Raw genomic sequence first — 24,083 nt, forward strand, 5'->3', positions numbered from 1 at the left:
TTAATCCTGAAACCAATCAGAATGCACAGAGCCGTTTGAAGAACAGTAGTTTCTTCTCTCTGTTCCAGAAAACAGTTTTCAAATCATCAGCCGAGCCTGTCATCTTTTATTTTGTCTTCTCTCCTTTTCTCACTCTCTCTGTCAGAAAAAAAAGCAAACCCACTTATTTGTGCCAAAAACCTGGTCCCTGTTTCTCATTTGTTGCAAAGCTGTTTTTAGAGATTGGGAAGTAGGTTTGTTAAATTTAAGCAGCAATTAAATGTGAGCACCGAAAAGATGCTTTGCCTCTATCAGACATGCACAGATTCTGATTTCTTTGTACGAACTATTATATAAAAAGATGTAACAACATTGAAAATATTTTTTCCAGCCTTGTTGATGTTTGTGTGGTTCTTAATTTTGTATATTAGGAGCAGATGCGACATCATACTGTGTCTGAAAGACCAGTCATGTAAAGTTATGAATTTAAAACTAAGACAAAATGACTAGAGTTGAGATTTGAGACGGCACTTAGATTCGCAATAAGCGATTGTTTTTTTTAGTACGACCTGCCAATCCAATTTTGAATACAGTAATTCGGATTTATTTTAATCTAAAATCTAGAATGCATACAAGAGAAAAAGTATGCTGCAGGTTATTTGATAAAGGTTATAATTTTGAAGCTTGAATAAAATTTTATTTTATTCAAGCTTTTACTGTAAACTCCCACTGAAAGATTATTGCTTGTTCATGCGTCAAGGCATCTTCCTAACCGCTGTCTGATTTCTTTATTAAAGTGCATCAAGGTCTGCGTTGTCAGTTTACATTCGGTGTTTTGACTACAGCTAAATTTTTCCGTTTGCAAAGCCATTGATGAGCTGGTGCTAATTCTCCTAAAATCTCTGTTGATGCTGATCAACAGGGATTCTTTCTTCGTTTTTCCTGTAGGGTGCTTTAACCACAACACACAGGTATGCCACCCCCGGCTGACATTGTGAAGGTTGCCATTGAGTGGCCCGGTGCCAATGCTCAGCTTATAGAGATGGACCAGGTATGTAGTAGAGAGAAACTTTAAATGCCTCTGTTAATTCTTTGCCTTAATTTGCATATGGAAAGTAATTTTAGTTAAGCATTGCTATTTATGTAAGGTTGGAAAAACCTGATTTAGTCTTATTTAGTTATTCTAAGTCATTCTTATCATGACTGTGTGGTGACTATGGCTCAGCGGTAGTCATCTTGCAACCGGAAAGTTGTAGGTTTGATTCTAGGCTCCTCCTGTCACATGTTGATGTGCACTTTCACTTGCACTTAACCAAAGCTGCCTACCAATCTGTCTATGAATGTGTGAGCAGTTGTGAGTGTAAATGGGGAGAGTATTCAGTATTACTGGAAAGGTTTGTTATAAAATCAGATCATTTACCATGACTGAGACTGATTGTTCCTTTTTATCCATTCATTGTGTTTTGCTTTTGCAGAAGAGACCCTTAGCCTCTATAATACGGGAAGTATGTGATGGGTAAGAATGATCTCCCTTAATTTTTTATTTAACTTTTTTCAGATTATTTAAAATGGGGAAATCTTTTAGTTTATTAACCAAAATTGTCAAAATTGCAAAATAGCTTTTGCTTTTTGCAAAGGTTTTAATTATCCATTGATTTATATTGGTTCAGCATGGGGCCAAGTTTAGGATGGGGATCAGTGTTGTCATTATCACAACACAGTTATCATTTATTTGTCAAAGAATAAATGATAACTGTAATAAAAATCCTTTCACTTTGACATAAAATATGAATAAAGTACAAAAGCCATGAGCAAAATGTCAAATTTGAAAGGTATGGTATGTGGTTTACTGGTGGAGTATTCTTATGTAAAAACAAAGTTTCTCTGTTTTTAAGCTGCTGGTTAAAGAATAAAGTGCCAGCAGCCAAATACAATGAATACAATTGTTGCACCTCTATCTTTGCTTAAATTCAGATTTAAATTTGAATGGGCTTTCTGTTCAGTGTTTGATAAAATCTGAGTTATATGCCTTTAAGACTCAAACATCCCTTACTGTATGTCAGCATATGGTAAAGTAGATGTTTATGCTTTCATTTATCATTTAGGGTTGTTTTCTTCGTATTTTGGTAGTGTGGTAAAAATGTACAAAACATTTTACATTTTTCCTACCAATCCACCTCTGAACATGCCTGCATGTTCCCACTGCCTCCCTCTGCCACTGGAAGCTGAAAATCCTTTGCACTTTTACTGTAAACTCCCACTGAAAACTCCCTTCACAGTTGCAGTTTGCCTCTCGTGTAAATACATTTGCCGGAGAGAATTGCCTGACTTGGCCAACCTTTTGTTCTTGCACTCTCGAGTATGCTGTGCTCTCTAACAGTCACACATTTCGCTACTTGTAATTACTCGCTTAAAATCAATATTAATGTGTATTTACTTTATCTCTCTATATTTGCACCCTCAGGTGGTCTTTGTCGGGCTCTGAGCAGTTCGCTCTCCGTTATGCTGATGGTCCTCAGCTTTACATCACTGAACAGGTTTTGTTCTTTGTTTTTATTTCCCACCACATTGTGTTAAAGTCACAGTGAAGCAATATTGACCCTAAGTTGCCCCTTTATTTTTCAGAGCCGCGGTGACATTAAGAATGGGACAATCCTTCGATTAGCAATTTCCCCAGTAAGTTTGCTTTGTTTCCACAAGCAGTGCTATAAATTAAACTCCTTACAAATTTCCTTAGAAGAGATTCCTTAGAGAAATTTTGACCTACTTAATGTTGTCAGACTAATTGTGTTTTTTTGATTCTACAGGTTCATCAGTAATGAGGATGGGTGTGGGTGTTGAAGTAAAAAAAAATTTGATCACAGTTCATTAATGATTTAACAATCATTGGGATGGAAGAATAGGGATTGATTATAGCCAGTTTAGTTTGGATAGTTTTTTTTTTTACTTTAATAAATAAAGTCAGGGTCTGAAAACTATATTTTGTATTTACATCAGATCAGAAACATTTAATAGTGGCAAAAAATAAATAAAATAGAAGACATCTGTAAGGGCGGAAATATTTTTTCACAACCGTGGAATTTGTTTTTAATTTGTTAGAAACTGTTTAACATACACTTGCATAAAATATTAATGATAATAGTTTATTATGTCATTTTTGCTAACCAGCAGCCATTTCAAGATTTTTCCCAGACTTTACTTTAGACTGCACTTAAAAATCTTCAGTCACTGGCAAGTCCTGCAAATTATAGCTTTACCAAGTTAGCATGGCGCGAGGGGCACAGTCTGCTTTCATAAGGTTACGAGGAGTTGAGGACGTCTGTCGTGTTTAATAGCATTAGTCACCGTCTCTCTGTAATCATGTGTGATTACCTGCTTTTTTTAATCCCAACCTGCATCTAAATGCTCTGAGTGTAGCTGATACCTCTACCTCCAGTTTAACAAAGGTGCTGAGGATTGCATTCCAGCTTACTTTTTATTTTTAGATGCTTTAGCTCCCCTTTCCACATCAGTTTGCTTGTCAGGTTCAGTGCTATACTTTGGGATTCTGCGAACATTCACAGAGCGTTTTGGGCCAAGCCGGAAGGAAATCTACCAGGAGGGAAAACATGACGGATAGCTACAGTCTGTATGCACAGGCACAATGGAAAAACTGCGATCAGGAAAACCAGCTAGACATGAGAGGACACAGTGAACATAACCAAGCACAAAGATAAATCAGAGAATGTAAAGAATAAGACAAAACTGAAACAGAAATCTCTGAAATGTACCAAAAGAAGTAAATATTTGACGCAGAACCATAGTTCCTGGAAAAGGTTCATGCAGTAACAAAATGACTTCCAGAAAATGTCTTCTTGTCTGAACTTAACTGTATCTACAGTCAGAGCAATACGTAATATACAAAAGTTTAAAACAATGTCATAGAAAAGATGGTAAGCAAGAAAAAAATCTTCGAAGCTTACTGCAGGGAACTGCAGCAAAAGACATTGGGATATTGGGTTCACAGAGTTTCCATAACAACTGGCTATTTTAAGGCTTTTATAAATGTCTTAAGCAGGGGTTCCAATAATTGTGGCTGGTGCTGCAGTCATTGCAGGGGTGTCTTCGTCCTCTGCTGCAAGTGGAAGCATACGATATAAAATAAAGTCCCATAGATAAGTCTCTGGTAAACCAATGAGATAAGATAACAGTAGTATCAGTGAATGTTTTGACTTTTACCAGGCTCGTGCTGCCCGTCAACTCTTGGAGAGGATCCAGTCGCATGGTATTGATGCTCGCCTCGAGGCTCTGAAGGAGCTCGCAAAGTTGTCCGCAGATCCGACTTTTGCTGCAGAGTTCATAAATATGGAAGGCATAGGGACTCTGGCTCGACTTGTCGAGAGCGGCACGCAGTAAGCATTCATTTCAACTATCGAGACCTAACTTCAAGCCCTTCATGTTTATGAAATAATTGTTTTACTTTTTTTTATTTTTATTTTTTGCATATTTCATTTTAAAGTCTCACCTGCTGAAAAATCCTGGACTAATTGTGAGTTTTCTCTCCAAGCTTTGGGGAAATGTTGGCCTTCACTCTCACTGCGTTCCTGGAGTTGATGGATCATGGCATCGTATCCTGGGATATGATCTCCCTCTCCTTCATCAAACAGGTGCTTCCTCTATTGAACAAACATTTTATGTTACTCATGGCAATTTTACACAAACTCTGTGTAAATGTTCACTGTTTGCGACTTCAAGGTTCGTCTTTCTTTCTCTTTTTCTTCCCGCTGCTGTTTTGTGTGATTCTTTGCCCTTCCGCCCGTTTCAGTCACATGCCGGAAATGTGTGGGTGATGTTGCCTAGTAATTCAGGATTTTAATCTGCTGCAGTGTGCATGTAAATAGCTTTCCTCAGTGAACCGCTCTGCAGCCTTGAGACTCACTCAAAGGAAACTTCTTTATGAAGTTTTCTTTTATAAAAATGTTTGAATTTTGTCTTGGTTTACAGTTATTAGCTTTTTAACTTTATGCATTGCTTCTGCATTTCCTCAGATTGCAGGTTATGTGAACCAGCCCATGGTGGATGTGTCCATCCTGCAGCGCTCCTTGGCCATCCTGGAGAGCATGGTCCTGAACAGCCACAGTCTCTACCATCGCGTGGCCCAGGAGATCACCGTGGGACAGCTCATCGGGCACCTGCAAGTGTGAGCACACACACATGCACAGGGGCTTCCTGCACTCTGTTTCGGGGGGGATGAGGGGAAAATGTTGTAACATGAGTTGTGTAATAAAACCGATGTAAAAGTACGATTAGGAGTGACACCAAAGATAAGGATTTTTTTTAGACGAGAAAAGACAAACTATATCAAGTTTGGTAGAACTGGGGGTGTAACGGCTCATGTATTTGCATTAAACCACCACAGTAGAGAGATGTCTCTCATAGGTACACAGAGAGATGAAATCAGAATGAGTCACAGGTGATCACTCCTCTCATTTAGAGGCGAAGATTTGTTTTTATTGCTTTTTTAAGTGCCTTGACTGAGAATGAGTACATTAAGCTACTGTATACAGCACTTTAAACTAAACTAGTGCAGGACTGATGGTAATGAAGACATGCTGGAGGCCATAGACCCACATGCTTTTTTCAGTCGGTTATTTGCAGAGTGTATTTGAGTTTCCAGTGCAAAAGCAGCTGAAAGAAAGAAGTATGGCAAGCTGGGTTGTTGTATCTTTCTCGTTTTCACCCATTATTTGTCATGTAACGTGGGCTTAGCAATGCCTAGTAGAGTGGATGTTTGTTATCACACAAGACCCACAGGAAATGCCACTAGTTTTCCACAAGCGCCACAAAGTCTTAAAGCAATTTTATACCAAGTGAATAAGCCGGTTCATTCCAATTCACCGGCTCTAGTCAGCTCTACATCCAGTTACATGCATTTCAATTTGACTCTAATTATATAACAGTACAATCAGAGTCTGTTGATCTGTGACTGAAAACCGAAGTGATAGCTGTACCGTTACACCCCTAGTAACTACTTTTACTCTTTTCTTTCTAATTTCTGGCTTCTTGTCTTAATCTCAGTGGTTCTTCTTTAAAAAAACAATCTTGAAATAATCTTATTGCATACTAGCTCTGAGCAGCAGCAGAATATATCTGTATATCAAATCTGCTTTGAGTTATCAATCTCTGACTCTTATTAACTCCACCCCAGAAATGCTGCAGACCAGGAGCCACCAGAGCAAGATGGCTCCTCTTAATAATAACAAATTTTGATTGTATTTTTTGAAAGACTGCCACAGGTGTATATGTGAAGAAGATTTTCCATTGTAGGAATTAGACATTTGCAGCACCTTTTAAATGCTGGTTTTGGTTCTTCGGTTGCAATAAATTTATACTAAAATAAAATCTTGGTGTCAAAGAGAAGCTTTTCTAAAAGCCTGCATCAGTCCCTTTTTTTGTAGTCAGAGTAGTTGCTAGCCTATTTTTTTTAAAAAAAAGATCCTGTATATTTGTGGAGCATGATGCTTCTAACTGGTTGTTGCAATCCTGGACATTTCCTCAGGTCAAATCAGGAAATCCAGACCTACGCCATCGCTCTCATCAACGCTCTTTTCCTGAAGGCGCCAGAAGATAGACGGCAGGTCAGTGAACTGCTCTCAGCAGCGTTGGCTGCATTAGAGAGAATGACTGGATACTTACTGCTGTCATTACTTCATGCTACCTCCTAAAGAAAGCCATCTATACATAGACCTCTGTTTCTTTGCTGCTATAGAGCTGCAGACATTTGCTCACAGTAGCTGCTAATGTTTGCTAATGTTAGTTTGAGCTAATTGAAATACGTTTGTCTGCAAGTGCTTATTTCTGTTTGGTAGCGACTGCCGTAGTAATATAATCACTTACAATAGCCTTCACTTCCCTTTAAAATGTACATATTTGTTTTACTGCAGATTTTCTGTTAGCTGTAACTGTTTTAATTAGAGATGCACAGATCAGGCTGAAATTGAGGTTTTCTTTGAGGTTTGACACATAAATGTAGACTTTCACTAACTCCGACATATTTTTCCAAATTATTATTCTACATAAAAAAGATAAAAGGTTCTTTGATATTAGATATTTTAAAGCCAACAGAGAATGTATAAATTGTAGTACTATCCCCATTTATCATGAATGCATACAGGATATTCAATAAACTGTAATATTATTAAAAGTGAATTTATTCCTGTTAATTATGATGATATTCTGCTTACAGCTAATGAAGCATCTTAAGATTAGAATATTACATCATACAAATGACAAAGACATTTCTCGTATAAAAATGTGGGTGTGATAATGAAAAGTATGTTTAATACCTGATCTGACATAAATTTGTAATAACAGTATTACTGATTGAACTTTAGCTTTAATAACATAAAGCTACATAATTTTTCAAGTTTAATCAGCTATAGTTTTACAACTATTTTATGTCAGATCATGATTTTTTGGTTAATGTCAAATTGTCATAACGAAGACATTTTGAATAACGTCAACTTTGTATTAAAAGTGTCACGATTTACCGAATGACACTTTATGACAACAGTCATAAATATTCATGAAGACTTACTCATGTTCATGACAGGTGTTATGTTTATGACAGCGTCATGACAGTCTTATTCACAACCCGTCATATAAAGTGTTACCAACAATTGTTTACAAACATACAACATAGCACGTCTTTGTATATGACACACTGCTAATGTGCTGGGAGTTTCATGCACAACCATCTCTCAGGGTTGCTCAGAATGGTTATAAAAAAGAAATAAAAATGAGCTACAACACTTCTGTGTTGATGCCAGATGTCAGAAAATAATGGGCAGAAATGTAGAATACCATCCCACAGCTGTGTGAACCTCGGAGCAAACAGCAGCAGAAGACCAGACTGCATGCCTCTTGAGTCAACTAAGGACAGGAAACTCGGGCTACAATGCACACAGACTCACCACAAAAACACATGTGATTCACCTCCATAATTTTAGAATAGAATTGAACAAAATTATTTTATAAAAAAAGCTTGTCTTTTTCTGCTTTCCTGTCACAACTCAATTCTCATTCATTATTGAACACTCATGGCCACAGACCATGAGCAGCAGCAGCAGTTCATGATTGCAGAGGGAGCTTTAGGCAGAAATCACTCAGAGTAACATCAAAAACAGGAAAATCATCTCAAATTATATTTTAAATAAGCAAGGATTTTAATTGGCAGTTGCTCCTGGATTACATAAATCAGGGCTAAAGCAAATCCAGAAATAGAAGTTATCATTTATTCAACCAGGTTCTAAGGTAAGATGCTCGTTATTGATTTAGTTATGGAGGGCTGCGCGGTGGTACAGTTGGTAGCTCAATTGTCTTGCAGGAAGAAAGACCTGGGATCAAATCTCAACCTGAGGCCTGTCTGCATGGTGTCTGCATGTTCTCCCCATGCATGTGTGGGTTCTCTCTGGGTACTCCGGCTTCCTTCCACTGTCCAAAAACATCAATGTTAGATTAACTGGTCTCTCTAAATTTGCTTTGGGTGAGGTTGTGCATGGTTGTGTGTTTCTGTGTTTCCCTTTGATGGACTGGCGACATGTCCAGGGTGAACCAACAGAGATAGGCTCTATCTCTGGTTAAGCAGATGTAGGCAGTGGATGGATGTTTGATATGGAAGTGGATTTGATGTTATGTTAGAAAGGATGTGTGGACTTTTTTTCATGGGCGGTTACTGACCACTGGAGGGCGAACTGAGTCAGATTTGATGCCTGAACAAGAGGAGAGGGACTAGAGTACAAATGCGATCTGACTCTCACTGCTCAGCTTGTTGTATTTCCAACCCAAAAAAAACAAAACAAAAAAACCCCGAATCTTGTTCTAGCTATTCTTTAAAACTGAGATTATATTTTTATTTCTTCATATTTTAGGTGTGTGTCCCTTCCATTTGTGTGTTTTTTATGCGATAAAAAGAACAGAGCGTCATGTTTATTGATTTTTATGACAGGAGGGAGAAGTATCTAGATAAACGCAGTATGTGCAGGGTACACCAGCTGCCATCAGCAGCCTGTTTCCTCATGTGATGTGAGTCATCTTCTTATTCCACTGCATGCTTGTAATGCCTGAGTCTCACGGTCCGTGTGTTTGCACTTTTTGTTTCCATTACTGTGGTACCCATTCCCCTCCTCCCTGCACCCACTCATAGGAGGAGTATACTAACCCACTGGAGCAGCACCTCACTGTGAGTACCCGTCCTCTCAGCTGCTCATGCCGCCCCATAGCCCTTCTCCTCCCTCACTTCGCTGATCTTTTTGTGTCACAATCAGCCATAACATAATCTGATCATGTTAAAATATAACTGCAGCTTGTTGCTGCAGCAGGCAGACTCTCCTAGCAGAATCATCTTAGACCACGTTAAATGTTATTTTGCAAATCCATGCCATTCAAACCGCTGATAGAAATGTAGATTTAGAATTTCTAATTTTGTGTTGGTGTACTTCTGTGAAGTTTCTTCTCTGCAACTTTGCTGTCTTGTAAATCATTTTCAATTATTTGATTTTCTTGTTGACTTGTGTGTATCCTCAGGAAATGGCAAGCACTTTGGCTCAGAAACACTTGCGGTCCATAATCCTAAATGTAAGTATTAAACTCTATGTTGGAATAAACACATGATTGATGTGAGGAGTTCAGTGTTCTGGTCTTATAAAATACAGCCTACAGTAATTCTGAGCATTCAGCTTCCTCAAAATCTTTCCTGCGACTAAAAGTTTGTCTCTGGAAAATCGAACGCTTCACTCACTCGGAAAGCCGAGACCCCAAACCAGTAAATGTGATACGGCATCGAGTCCATGAAGTGGAAAATAATTTGCTCTGAAAATGATTTCTCTTGGCACTAGTCAGGAAAGACCTGCCTGAACTGGCTGTAAATGTCATCGACAAGAGTGCTGCGCTCCAGTTTCCTGGAGAAACTCAAACTTTTCTTGGACTAAAACTTTGTGATTCTGAGCACTTTTAAATGAGCCATAGCTACCTGAAACAATACAATGTGTACCATTACCCTCCAATCCCTTGAGTCACTTTGTACTTCTCATGAATAGTGTGGGTACAAAGTACTTAAATTTATATATATATATATATATATATATATATATATATATATATATATATATATATATATACTTTCAAGAGTGTCCATAGCACTTGAAGTATTTCACATTTTGTCACATCATAGTGACAAACTTTAGGGCATTTCATAGACTCTTAATTGGAAACAGCTTCAGACTTTAACTGAGATTTTCTTAGATTTCAATGAGATCAGTTAATCAGAATTTTAAAGATTACATATGAAAGGAAATGTTTGTCTACTTTAAGAATTAAATGAAATAAGGTTAGCATTCAAAGTAAGAATAAGCAACCAAAAGCCACTTAAAATGTTGTCTTGTTTTCTTTTTGTTTTCAGTAACCTCAACTGATACATAAGTACAATGGACTTTTAAGACCTACTGAGCTGGTCTTAAATAATTGTAGTTTTCTAATGTTTTGTGGTCTAATTTTAGATTTATTTATCTCTTTATGTTTGATGTCGGTCTATCACATTAAACCCAAATAAAACACAGTGGTCTTTGTGGCTGTAAATGAAAAGGTTCCCAATATTAAATTTTTAAAATGAATTAGAGTCCAACATTTTGTATTGTTGAATTTTGTCTTCAGTTTATTGCAGGAAACATGAATGCTCTAATTGCTGTGGCTCTTTCTCTTTTAGCACGTCATCAGGGGAAATCGACCAATCAAAGCAGAGATGGCACATCAGCTGTATGTGCTACAGGTGTTGACCTTTAACCTTTTGGAAGAAAGGATGATGACCAAAATGGATCCCAATGACCAGGTGAGATTTTCCAGTGAAATATTTACATTTCATATTTACAAGACATGTTCTATAGTCTTCCTAAAATGCATTTGGGCACCACTAAATGCTCATGAATGTAAAAAAAGCCAGCATGTAGACAATCTGCCGTTGCATGTTAAAATGAAAGCCGTGGTTAATTAAATGGGAGTGGGTGCATGCTGCGAAGGTTTAATAGAGACATCTTATTACGTGGGTAGCACACTCGCTGATAAATTTGCTTTAAGTGCAATCAGCAGACCGGAAAATTAAGCCTTTGCCGTTTTTGCCAGTACTTGCTGCAAGCCATCTGCTCATCGCTGATTGACCCATCTACTTTCTGGCTTCTTTGTAATTTTGGTGCTATCATGGTAAATGTTTCCCTCTTTATGCTGATAAGCTGTTAACATGGTTGTTTTTTCCCATCTCAGGCTCAGAGGGACATCATTTTTGAGCTGCGTAGAATTGCCTTTGATGGAGACACTGATCCCACCGGTACAGAGAAGAGGAAAGCAATGTACACCAAGGACTACAAGATGCTCGGGTTCACTGTGAGCTCGCTCTGCAGATTTCACTAGATACACAATCAGATTCAAACAGAAAAAACAAAGCGTTGTTTTCTCTTTCTTGTGCCTCATTATCTCTGTCTGAAACACAGAACCATTTGAACCCAGCCATGGACTTTACCCAGACTCCTCCTGGGATGCTGGCTCTGGATAATATGCTTTATCTGGCCAGGGTTCATCAGGATACTTACATCAGAGTCAGTTCTGGCATCGCACATGACTTTGACCTACTAAAGGAGCTGAAAAGCCTGGCCGTGCCATAACTTGTCTTTCTATTTACGATAGATCGTGCTGGAAAACAGCAGTCGGGAGGACAAGCATGAGTGTCCCTTTGGCCGCTGTGCTATCGAACTTACTCGAATGCTGTGTGAGATTCTCCAGGTCGGAGAACTGCGTAAGTGGCTTTGTACATCTGACTCTGGGTGTAAAAAGTGTGCTAGGAGAGAGAGAAATAATTAGAGGTCGTGTGTCTGATTTCCCAAATTTTGTAAAGCTTGTCAATATTCATTTTAATTGGCCATCCTTAGAAACCATGAAGAGTATCATAATAATTCTTTCCATGCTTTCTGCACAAAATGAATCTTTACTCCTAATAGTAGAATTAAATAATGACGGCAGCCTAGAGTTACAGGGATTTCGCTTTCTGCATCAGAAACTTTGCAGACACATTAAAGTCCTTCAGGCTTTGCGGTACAGAGGTATGTAGAAATAAAACGCCTCCGAACAAACGCACAGCAAATCTCATTTACTGTTCTACCACAAAATCTGTAACTCAATAACTTTTTTTGTTTTGTTTTGTTTAGCATGCCCCACATAAGAAGACATTCAGTATTTTTCTGCAACATCTGTTTAGAATAAATAATAATTTTGTTCCACTTAAAATTTGAGAAAAAAAAGCTTTGGTGTGCTTTTCTGTGTTACTTACATATCGGATTGTTAAATCATACATGTAATTAATTGTAACTTTAATATTCTTAGCATCTTTTCTGTCATAATTAGTAAATAATTAATTCTTATCAGGAACGGAGGGGGCAGTACGTGTTACACATAGGACTCCAAAACTATTAAAACAAGGACAACATGCCTGCAGAAGAGACATTTGAAATTGTCTTTAATAATAATAATGATAATAATAAATAACATACAGCGCTTTTCTAAACATTTAAAGACACTTTACAGGAATCAAGTAAAATTACGAACAGAACACTATGGACATCAAATAAAATCATTAAACTGGCTAGCACTAAACACCATTCTAAGTATATACAGTATATACGGTATATATATATTTTAAGATTTCCAAGAGGCTGCCAGTACTTGCAAACCCAGCATATTTCATGACAGTCTGAGGGGAAAAGCTCGGAAGAAAACAACTGTATTCTTGTTTTCTTTTGCTGTCTGGCAGCTTGAAGAAAGCACAAGCATCTCTTGACATGCCTCTGTTGAAAATACAGTGCCATCCTTGAACTTTCTTGCACATTTTAAGCTTCCCGTGACTGTGTCAGCATCCCTCAGTAACAACTTGTCTACTCAGCAGTGGTGTTAGCACGACTCTTTTAGTGCTTTGGTGTGCTCAGTGAACAAAGAAAGAGATTTTCATCTTTAAAAAATCTTTTTTGAATATCTTTATTTTCAAATCACTGATTAGGACCGCCAAAGAAAATATTGGCTGATTCTGGTCACCTGGAGATTTTTTCCAGTGTCTCTGCTAATAAACTCTTCCTAACGCAGCTACAGCAGGGCCAATAATCCTGGCAGTTTCAGGGCAAGATCAATGCAATAAAATGGTTACACTTTACATGCTGATGATCAGGTTGACCAGTGTGTCTGTACATCCCCGGCATATAATTTCAGTGCAGCATCTGGCCAAACCCATGTTTACAAATTTGAAATTGTTTTCTGTTTAGCAAACGAGGGCTGCAATGATTATCACCCCATGTTCTTCACTCATGACCGCGCGTGGGAGGAGTTCTTCTGCGTCTGCATCCAGCTGCTTAATAAAACATGGAAGGAGATGAGAGCCACGGCGGAGGACTTCAACAAGGTCTGAGATTACAGAACGCTCGTATTTATATTCAGATGCACACATTAATTAAAAGCTTTCAATTTTTTATGCCTAAGCTTTCCAAAACAAATCTTAAACCATATGGTAACAGCTTATTTACCCACAGCACTTATGGAGACCTTTACAAACAGAGCAAATTTGATTTGTTCCTGTGTATTTTATTTGTCTGCTAATTTTAAAGGTGAGGTAATTAGCACCTTTGGTTGCCATGTACTTTAAACTGCCTCCTTCCAATTATCTGGCTCTCCCTTTTTATTTGGCCTGAAACCAAATTGTGCTTGCTACATGCTTTAAAAAAACAGAATCAATGTGGATATTAATCTAAAGAATAATGAGTCATCCAAAAGGAAAAAAAAAACTTATTCACTGATAAAAAGTGAATGTTGTTAAGAGTCAAGAACAGCAGATGTAGTTGCTAGTTTCCTTTAATTATTGGTGCACAATATGACGAAAATGGACATTCCTGGACGAGTTGAACTTCATGACCTGCATGGTAGCCCTCACGTAATTGGTTCCAACACCGACCCACAGTGACATCTGCACACCACTCATGCAGAGCAATTATATGATGCGACTGCTTAATCTCATACAGACCCACAATGTGACCCCTATCAAGCTCCATCAAGTGCTGATAAAGCTGTATAATTTGTCTATGAGGCATCTTCTGTGTCCAGTGACCTTCACTCTCAGTTTTTATGACCACTAAACACTCCAAAATCTGCCTCATAACACAATTTGTCCATGCACAATGCCACTACTCATGCCCACTCTAAACCCGCATTTTCACTCCAAAGAGAGTCATTTACACGTCCATCGCTGGTCTACACTAATGGGCAGACTGGGAGATTAATATTTGGGCCAGTGAATAATAAGTCCTGTACTTTAGTAGCAGAATCTCGCTTTGAAGACAGTAGCTTCTGTTTCAGAAGAAAATTGCAATTTGCTTTAATAGTAAAACAAAGAATCTAACAAGAAAATAAAATGAACAATTTATACATTTTAATGTATTAGGGCTGGGCCATAAATCAATCATTGATTAATAAAAAAATTTATTTATGAAGATTTAATTATTGGAGAATCTGGATTTTTTTACTTTCACTCAACACACTCTGAGATGCTTGTTTTAAAAGAAGAATGATCCAAAACATCTTTCAACAGAAATGGTTCACCATATGGTAACCATGACACAAAATCATCTTTGTTTCATAGTTATCTTAGTCTCTAGACCATGGATGTCCAAAGTGTGGCCCAGGGGCCATTTGTGGCTGTTAGGCTGATTTTGTATGGCCCCCAACTACAATTCAAAAATGATACAAATTTGATCTGTAGATGCAGATGAAGACTTATAATTTGTAATCAGGGTAAAAATTGTTACCAACATTATTTTCTTACATAGGAAAATGTAAAGTACAACACAAAAAATTCTTATTTATGTAACCAAGTTTTAACAAAATGTAAAACCAAGTTTATCCAGAGACTTTTACTAAAAAGGCAACATTGCTGCACCCAAACCAGCTTTTATTCTTTCTTAAACTTGGCTAAATATAGTAAACGTTTCGAAAGAAAATGACCCAAATCATGTTCTTATTCCTGAAAGTAAATTTACTCAGTCAAGCCCAAAAGAAACTGAAAACTAGATGTCTTTCTTTTAATACAGCAAACATGCAAAATTACAGTAGTAGTAAGCAGTTAATTTTTGCCAAAAAACACAGAAATGGGTGTGCTGTGGTGGCGTAGGGGATAGCGCGACCCACGTTTGGAGGCCTTGAGTCCTCGACGTGACTGTCGCGGGTTTGATTCCTGGACCCGGCGACATTTGCCGCATGTCTTCTCCCCTCTCCTCCCCCCTTTTCTGTCAGCCTACTTTCATATAAGGGACACTAGAGCTCACAAAAGACCCCCTGGAGGGGAGAAAAAAAAAACCTCAGAAATTTTGGGAGTAATCTGAGAAATTTTCTAGAAAACCAACGGAATTTGCTAGAAAAAAACATAAAATTTCTAGATTAATATCAGAATTTTTTTCCAAAAAATCTTATACATTTCTGAATTTCAAATGTCAAACATTTTCTTTTGAATTTGTTTCTAGAAAATTTCTGAATTTTTGTGAGAAATTTACTCCTTTTTTTCTATCTACAATGGCCCTAATGCAACACTGTAAAAATTGTTTTCAAGTATTTGATCTACATCGGCTACTTTATTTGCTTTAATTTAGGTTGTTTCTTTTTTTTGGCCCGTGATTACTTTGGAGTCTGTAATTTTGGCCCATGTGGCAAAAAACTCAGACACCCCTGCCCTTGACTGAAATAACTGAGAAAACCTGTGGGATGAGCTGAGAGGAGAACATGAGAGAAATCAGGACTGCAAAGATCTTTATGAATGCTCAAACCTCGTTAAATTTTATTGGAGAGGAATAAATTCTTTTTGGTATAAAAGGATGGTAAAATGGAGGCTTACAGGTGATGCAATTATTTCTTAAACTGTGAACTTTTTTCTCCACTGAATAAATGTGCTGAGCAGAAATAAGTCTATTTTGTGTGTATGGTTTTGCATACGGGATTGTGTTTCCCATCTGTTTAGATACAGATTAACACAGACCATTGAGTTCGCAGTTGGATTACTACTGTACATATTTACATGATTACAGTGAGAAAATGACTTGATAATTGTACACCTCTTATTAAATTGCATTTTTCAATTCTAATTTTCTGCTTTTGGTCCAGACCAATAACGTTAGATGAGCTTTTTATAGTAATTGAATGAGCACCTTGTGAAGGTAAACACTGGTATTATACATGCAACACGTGACACTAAGTTCAATAAAAAGGGATATTTGAAATAATTATACATAAAGAATCACATAGAAAAACTAATCTAAAGAGTTCACATGCGTCTGCATTAACTCAGCTTTTGAGCCTTACATTTTTATTCCATCAGCCCTCATTATTTGTGTATGTGTGTCTGTGTGTGTGTGAACACTGCCCAGGTGATGCAGGTGGTCCGGGAACAGATTACCAGGGCTCTGGCTATGAAGCCGTCCTCCATAGACCAGCTGAAGAACAAGCTGCGAGGCCTGAGCTACTCTGAGATACTGCGTCTGCGGCAGTCAGAAAGGATGAGTCAGGACGACTTCCAGTCTCCGCCCATCATGTCAGTCTCAACCTTACCTACATTATTCATTTGTGTTCATAGTTTTCCAGTTTCTCATGCTGTGTTGTGCTGCAGAGAGCTGCGGGAGAGGATTCAACCCGAGATCTTGGAGCTCATCAAGCAGCAGCGGCTCAACCGATTGTGCGAGGGAAGCTGCTTCCGTAAACTGGGAAACCGTCGAAGGCAAGGTACCGAGAGGAACCCTGCAGACATTTGTCTCTCTGCACAGAGTGTTGCTTTTATTGATTATTGTATTTTTTTTTAAACAGAAAAGTTCTGGTTCTGCCGATTATCTCTTAACCACAAAGTTCTGCACTATGGGGATTTGGAGGAGTCCCCTCAGGGTGAAGTGCCTTTTGAGCTACTTAGTGACAAGAGTAAGACACACTTTCGTTTGTTTATGCTACTTTTTGTATTTTTTAAGAAAACACAAAACAATTCTTCTACATCTGGTCACAGGATAAATTTCTGTAATAATTATAAATGTTTTTTTCTCTTCAGTCCCTGTCTCAGATATCAAGTCTGTGTTAACAGGAAAAGACTGCCCTCATATGAAGGAGAAAAGTGCTCTAAAACAAAACAAGGTGCTAAAATGTTCATTTATATTCATTTCTAACACATTTTGCTGACTCATGACCTTGCTGCATTGTTGCTGAATTTGTTTCGTTCTGTCAGGAGGTGCTGGAGCTGGCCTTCTCCGTCCTCTACGATCCGGACGAAACGCTTAATTTTGTTGCACCGAACAAATATGAGGTAAGATATTTGCAAGCTATGTCTGTGTGTTCACAGGTTTTTGCTGCAGTGTCTGAATTGTGAATGAGATGAAATAATTGAATCTTATATTCATTTTTTGATTTCGTCTGCTGACCTTGGCTGGCTGCAGTAATGTTTTGATACTGACTGATTTCTCGTTAATCTGAAGACAGTCAGGCTGGTTCACTGAAGGTTTTGCATCTACAAAGTTCACATAAGCCAGAGTCTGAATGTCCATCTTGATTCCAGGGTTCATACACAACCTGGAAAAGTATGGAAACGTCTGACATTTGTTTCCAGTGTTTTCCATGTCTGAATAAGTATCAAAACAGGCAAGGGGAATATCAAATCACTTTTCTATTCTCAAACTTTATTTCTTATCGCATTTTCCTCCCTTTGTTCCTTCATTCCTTCCTTTGCTCTTTCCTTTCCTCCTTTTATTCTATTTTATTCCTTCCTTCATGTTACAATTTGCAACAGCACTGAGACCTTTAGAAAGTTGAGCCTAGAAAAGTTAGCATTTTTCCCATGAAGACAGAGTAAGAACCCTGTGATTGACAGAGCCTTTTTTGCACACTTTGCTAATATTTAAATGGTGTTTCATGCTTGTATTTGGAGGAAACTCTGCCCATATTTATCTAATGTTTGTAAAACGAACAGCAATACTTGAGCCGTGATATTAGCGTGAAATGTGCCACAACCTCTGGGGGCTGGATTTACTTTCACCAAGGAGTACAAACAGGAATTAAAGTAAAAATCAAGACTTTCTGCACCGTTAACTTTGTTGACTCAGGTGTACTCGGGGCTGTGTGCTCAAGCTAGTGGCCAGAAGCTCGGCTGAAGAAGAGAGACCAACAGATCCCATCAATAGGCACACAAAGCAAACGGCGTATGATAGAAACCATTTACTCATTCACAAATGCACACAAATGATTCCAGTAGACAAAAAAGCAAAGGACATTCAAAGCATCTGCTGACATCCCCAGGTTCGGCTCTCCAAGCAAATTGACCGCAAGATGCAAAAAGAAGTAATCAAAACCCTAAAAGGAAGTCGTTAGACCTACACCAGTAGTTTGCTGACATTAAAGTAGATGTCTGATCAATCTAAAAAGGACTGCACACGTTTACGTTTCGTGGGAGGTCTGGAAGGGGACAACCAAATGCAGCATTCCTGGAAAGGAAACTCATGTCAACCATGAAACATAGAGGTGGAAGCATCATACTGTGGGGGTGCTCTTCTGCAGCAGGATCTGGCAGTCTCACCCTCGTAGGTTGCAGTAAACCCTTCAAACATCTCACACCTCAGAGGGTAGAGTTTGGTTGATTACTGTAAGTGTCTTTGAAGTTATTTCTACCAAAAGTGTGAGACTAAATAACTTTTCCCCTCACTAGAAAACACATTTTTCATTGCGATCTTTTGAAAAAGAAGGTGAATTTCTGTTTCGTGAATTCAGTTAAATCTTTCTGTTCCAGAGAAAAAGCTATCAGGCATCAATATTTGAACATCTTTTGATAAAAATCTAAATGTTTTGTTCTAATTTGCTCCCATAACTCTGTGTATAATCTTAGAATGACTCCCATTCGCAGAGCTACTTGGGTCAGTAAATTTGACTGTGAAGGATACTCACTCACCGAAACTCCTCTGCGTGTGTGTGTTGGCGTGTGTTTGTGTTTCTGTGCCCACATGTTCAGTATTGCATCTGGACCGACGGGCTGTGTGCGCTGCTGGGCAGAGAGATGGGCAGTGACCTGACACGCAGCGACCTAGATACCCTCATAAGCATGGAGATGAAGCTCCGCCTCCTCGACCTTGAGAACATCACGATCCCTGAAGCCCCGCCTCCAGTGCCAAAGGAGCCTAGCTCTTATAACTTCACCTACAACTACAGCTGAGTTGTGCGTATGCTTCTGTGTGTGCTCGAATGCCATGCATGCATGTATTGATAAAAGATACGTTTACTCATCTGTTGATGAATTTAGCTGCTTATATTGATAACAGTTGATTTTGTTTTCCAGAACTTTACACACACACGTTTAAGATGCAGTACGGTTGTCAGAAAAAAAAAGTGATAATAGCTTTACGGTGAGGCCAGAGGTTAAACTTTACTTGACAGTTGAGAAACCCGACAGCATCTTCATCTCCTCTAATTCACAGGCAGAAGTTAAACTGGAGTTTTTAGTTTTTCAGTAAAATGAAGGCGTTCTTGCTAAGTCAAGCTATGCGTGGTAGCCATGGCAACTGGTAATGAAGGGCCTACACTTTCAGTTTAAATGTTTAAAATTTGCTGTGATACTGCTCGTTCCTCCACTTGTACAGTAAAATACAATCAGCTCTACACCTTTTCTCCATTATTGCCTCATTAATATCAAGTGATAAACATATTGGATCGTAATTCAGATGGACAGCTTTCTCTGTAGCAGCCTGTTTCTGCTATGAAATGAAATGTTCATGTACTAGAGAACCCTTCTGACAGGGATTAATTTTTGTCGACTATAAATATCAGGACTGGCACAAGTCCAGGTGCTGAAACCTGCATTTGTGTCTTCACAAAGTTTGTTGTTTTTCTGAGCATTTGCTGAATCTGCTGATTCAAAGCCCAAATTGGATCACACAAACAATCAAAACCGGACTAAATTTGGTAATTGTTACTGGATGAGGGCTGGTAGTAAACAGTTACCAGCTCAAAGCTGAGTTTACACACCTGGTGCCGCTGATCGCTGATGCTGCCTGAATTAACTTCTCACATTTTTCTTGGCTGCTCTACAGTATTAACTCACAAAAGGGATTCATTTACCTAATTCAGCTTTCATTCTTTGTGTCTGAGTGTGGGGATCTTCAGATTTTTTTATTTTTTAATTAGATATTGGTTCCCAAACTGTGGTACAAACACCAGTAGTGATGCAGTCACTCTAAAACGTTTTAGTACCTCTGGTAAACTGGGTTTTATGAGCTTGGTCTTTATTACCAATATAACTTGGTGCAGCATGTTACTGAACATATGACAAACCTGCTTGATGCAGTTGCAACAAACATAAAGATATTTTAGCGGAGAACATTTCTGTGTATGAAGTAGAGATTCACCAATAAATCTACCAACGATTAGGATCTGGCAGTTTTCTAAAGACAAAAAAATAGTTTTTTCCTACTTATGAAATGTCTTTATTGACATACAGTATGCTTTGACACATAAATTACAGAATATTTTCTGTAGGATTTTAAAGTAAGGCCTCCGTCAAAGAACAGCACATTTGTTAACTCTATAAGATCTTATAGTCCTTAGAATAAGAAAATCTTTATCAATCAAAATTAAAATTTGGAAGTCAGACTTAAAAAAAATTGGAAATTGGTATCAGCCAAAAAAACCCCCTAATTTCTTTAGAGGTTAGCCAGAGTAATACATAAATTACACAGCATGAGTTTATAATTTACTTCCATAATTAACAGTTTAACAGAGTTGAAAAGTATTAATGTATTTTGTCAGTTCTCTGTTGCGTATAAGAAAAAAGAGAAAACATTTCTTATGGGTAAATTACTTTAATATTTGATATCAGATGACTACAACTACATCATGCTGTATATAAAGTAGGTAAAGATGGTTTTTAATATAAATACTATGTGGTGTTGTGTTTTCGCAACTTAAAGCATGGCATTTGAGTTTGCATCATAAAGGGGTGCAAACTGAACATTGCTTCAATGAAGGAAGCCGCTTATATTTGTTTTACCTGTTTAGCAGTTTAACAGTCTGCTCTCACTGCACAGACCAGGGGATTTAAGGAGCTTCTCTGCAATCTACTATTGAAACTCTGCTAGATTTTCCAATCCAATAAAACTCAAACTTTCCAAAAAGTGAAGAAATCTAGTACTGCTCATGCATCACATGAACACAGGATTGTGTTCTTTATATTTAGCAGTGTTGTCATTTTCAATTTCCCCGTAGTTCCTGGTTATGGTCTTTTAGCTTGTGAGCCGATACTCAGCACTGCTGCTATTTGTTAAAGCTCTGTAGAATTATATTTTTGTAAATGGCTTTACCTTCTTGTCACTAGATGGTAGCTATAACTCTCAGTCTTCTTTTCAGTATTTCCAAGTTTAAATATTAGTTTTTTCAGGCTTCATTTCCCCTTAGCAATGTTAAAATGAAGAATACATTTCTAAAATTAAATTGCACAAAGAAGCAGAATTATTCTATTTTACATATAAAAGATGAACATTGTCATATTTTTACCTAAGTTTCTACCTAAGTTTGAAAATCTGATTTATAGCGGCAAACAATTTGCTATAAGTTGCACATACACAGTGCTGAAGTGTTTGTTTTTTCAATTTTCCTCTGAGTTCAAACAGATTTACTAAATGAGCCCCTTGCTGTATCAAAGAACATAGCAATGTTCAGATTGCAACCCCAAACTCAGAATGTAAACATTTATCATGTTTAAGACGATTTAAGTCTGTGAAATTAGACTTTTATAATGTGAAGGAACCCTGTGTGTTTTTGCATTCAACATGCTCAGTATACACTGAAACAAATCCATTACATTGTTTTTTAAGGGCACCATCACCAGGACGTACTGTAACTATGATATCAGCTTGTGTCAATAATCTATGTAGCTGTTGATGCGAGTGGGAATAGCAGAATTCAGCCTGTATGCGATTTGCTTTTTTCCAAGTTTGTTTTTAATCTGATTTTCGAAATTCGGAGGGTTTAAAATTGGGTTGTGGCACCGAGAGTTTCTTAAAAGCTGTACATCTTCATCATCTGAACATGTGCTCTGTAAAAGATGCAGTGTGCTCCAGGCCTGTGTGTTTACCAAATGCTTTTCTAATTATAGTGAATTGTGGGAAACAAGCTGACTTGCTCTTCCTTTTATTAATTCTACCTAAAGCATTGTTCTCTTAGCTCTCTGAGCCTCCATACCAGCCCATAATCAAACCAGTAACTGAACCAGTTGACGATGTTCAGGCATCAACTTCTGTTGCAAAAATAACCATTATCTTCTACAAGAACTTTTGCCTCGAATGAACAAAAAATTGACATTTTTAGATCCATTAACTGTTTTTACATGACTTACTTAAAAAATGTATTTACACTATGTAGTGCTACTAAAGAATGAAAGAGTTATATAAATATTTGAATATGGCATACATATAGATCATTCTATGTATATACAGTAATGTCTTGCCTTATTGAAGAGTTGTATTATGTTTTGTGTGAATAAAGAAGTCCTAATTGAGGCTCAAGGTGTCGATTCTTAACAGAATTACATTAACTTGTATTAATGTCTTTTAAACTTTCGCACATTTTCATCTTGCAACTACAAACTCCAATGCATTGTCCAAAAATGTTATGTGAAAGAACAACATAAAGTAAAGGATAATTATGGAAAAAAGTATTTATTTACAACTGCTAATCTGAAATGTGCGCTGCGACTTTGTTTTCAGAAAGTCTTACTCAAATACCCCTAGATGAAATATATCACCACTAACTACACTCAGGTGCCTCTTAATTAGTAAGTTGATGCTGGTCAAGTCAGCATCATGCTGGGGGATGTTTTTATTCTAATTTCAGTTGTTCTGTGAAAGCCTCAGAGATTTGTCAGATAACATTTGTACACAGCAGACGCGCTTTTCTTTTAAAATTTTAAAACAGTGTTGCACTAAAAAACAATATTTCAATCTTTCCTCTAAAGATGAAGCCAGAAATACAAAGGAAGTGTTACTTTAGATCAAATCATATTCATGTGTTGGAGTGAACTAGTCAAACCAAGACCTACAACCAGTTGAATACCGGAGAAAAAGACTTAAAAATTTTGTTTTTAGACATTCTCCAACCAAAGTGCCTTTTAATTAGCATTTTTGGAAAGAATGGGTAAAATTTGGCAAACGCGCTCGAAAGATGCAGCTGTAATTGAAGCAAAGGTTGTCTCTCTTCTACAAACTACTGACTCACAAAATACTCAATGTTTCAAAGTTACATTTGTATGAAATTTAGAAAACCTCTATATTTTCTGCTGTATTTATAAAGTACTTTGAATTCGTCTACAAATCACAATAAAACACGTTGGAAGTTGTGATTCTAATATGTCGAAATGTGAAAAACTGCAGTATATGTGCAAAATGTTTACCTAAAGTAGCGGACTTTAATAGTCTGCTGTTTGGGAACAATGTTGATGGTGCAACTAATCTGACAGAATCGCTGCTGATGTTACTCTATGACCCTCTCCAATTTTAATTAAAAGAATTAAAAGGCAAGATCTTGCATTTCACATTTGTTCCTGTCCGTTTGAAATAGGTTTCTCTTCCAGCTAAGCAGAGATCTGATGCTATCAGATAATCAGAAACTGGACTAAAGTGGATAGATGTATATTCCACCCATCCATTGTCTTTACCTGCTTGTCCTTGCAGGGTCGAGGAAACACTGGTGCTCATCTCCAGCGGTCATGATGTAACGGATGGAGCCCAGGACATTTTAACATTTTCTGTTTCTTACCTTCGCATAATGCTAAATTGAGTCCTGAAATCCAGTTCTGATAGAAGGGAAATTCAGCAGCTACTTGAGTTTGGGACAATTGCATCTTTGGGCCCTTTAATCTGGCCTCTCAGTTACATTCCTCCTCCAGCAGGGGACATTCTGCGTCTTGTGTTACTAAGAAGGCGTGAGATGTCTAACACCATTAGTATTCATATTGGTTTGGTGGAGAACCTAAGCTTTGCTGA

The 24,083-nt window shown here is 37.7% G+C and overlaps 1 protein-coding gene across 6 annotated transcripts in view; it reads left to right on the forward strand.

Annotated features, from left to right (window-relative positions):
- elmo2 (engulfment and cell motility 2) overlaps nucleotides 1–22,600 on the forward strand; it is a 27,156-nt gene extending 4,556 nt beyond the window's left edge. Inside the window, exons 2-22 of one of the 6 annotated variants that reach the window (XM_028002949.1) lie at nucleotides 928–1,030; nucleotides 1,455–1,495; nucleotides 2,444–2,516; nucleotides 2,605–2,655; nucleotides 4,201–4,370; nucleotides 4,526–4,625; nucleotides 5,007–5,158; nucleotides 6,518–6,596; nucleotides 9,164–9,199; nucleotides 9,544–9,594; nucleotides 10,721–10,843; nucleotides 11,272–11,391; nucleotides 11,499–11,603; nucleotides 11,692–11,800; nucleotides 13,314–13,450; nucleotides 16,455–16,618; nucleotides 16,694–16,806; nucleotides 16,888–16,995; nucleotides 17,120–17,202; nucleotides 17,294–17,371; nucleotides 19,064–22,600. In XM_028002949.1, coding sequence (XP_027858750.1) covers nucleotides 953–1,030; nucleotides 1,455–1,495; nucleotides 2,444–2,516; nucleotides 2,605–2,655; nucleotides 4,201–4,370; nucleotides 4,526–4,625; nucleotides 5,007–5,158; nucleotides 6,518–6,596; nucleotides 9,164–9,199; nucleotides 9,544–9,594; nucleotides 10,721–10,843; nucleotides 11,272–11,391; nucleotides 11,499–11,603; nucleotides 11,692–11,800; nucleotides 13,314–13,450; nucleotides 16,455–16,618; nucleotides 16,694–16,806; nucleotides 16,888–16,995; nucleotides 17,120–17,202; nucleotides 17,294–17,371; nucleotides 19,064–19,264 — 2,172 coding nt within the window. In that variant the 5' untranslated portion in view covers nucleotides 928–952 and the 3' untranslated portion in view covers nucleotides 19,265–22,600. Of the gene's footprint in view, nucleotides 1–901; nucleotides 1,031–1,454; nucleotides 1,496–2,443; nucleotides 2,517–2,604; nucleotides 2,656–2,786; nucleotides 2,822–4,200; nucleotides 4,371–4,525; nucleotides 4,626–5,006; nucleotides 5,159–6,517; nucleotides 6,597–9,163; nucleotides 9,200–9,543; nucleotides 9,595–10,720; nucleotides 10,844–11,271; nucleotides 11,392–11,498; nucleotides 11,604–11,691; nucleotides 11,801–13,313; nucleotides 13,451–16,454; nucleotides 16,619–16,693; nucleotides 16,807–16,887; nucleotides 16,996–17,119; nucleotides 17,203–17,293; nucleotides 17,372–19,063 lie in introns of those variants that run through there. The other 5 variants (XM_028002948.1, XM_028002950.1, XM_028002951.1 and 2 more) reach the window with 5 other exon arrangements.
- Nucleotides 22,601–24,083: the final 1,483 nt, after the last annotated feature.

Source organism: Xiphophorus couchianus, chromosome 20 (genome assembly GCF_001444195.1).
Source record: "Xiphophorus couchianus chromosome 20, X_couchianus-1.0, whole genome shotgun sequence".
NCBI classification, from domain to species: domain Eukaryota; kingdom Metazoa; phylum Chordata; class Actinopteri; order Cyprinodontiformes; family Poeciliidae; genus Xiphophorus; species Xiphophorus couchianus.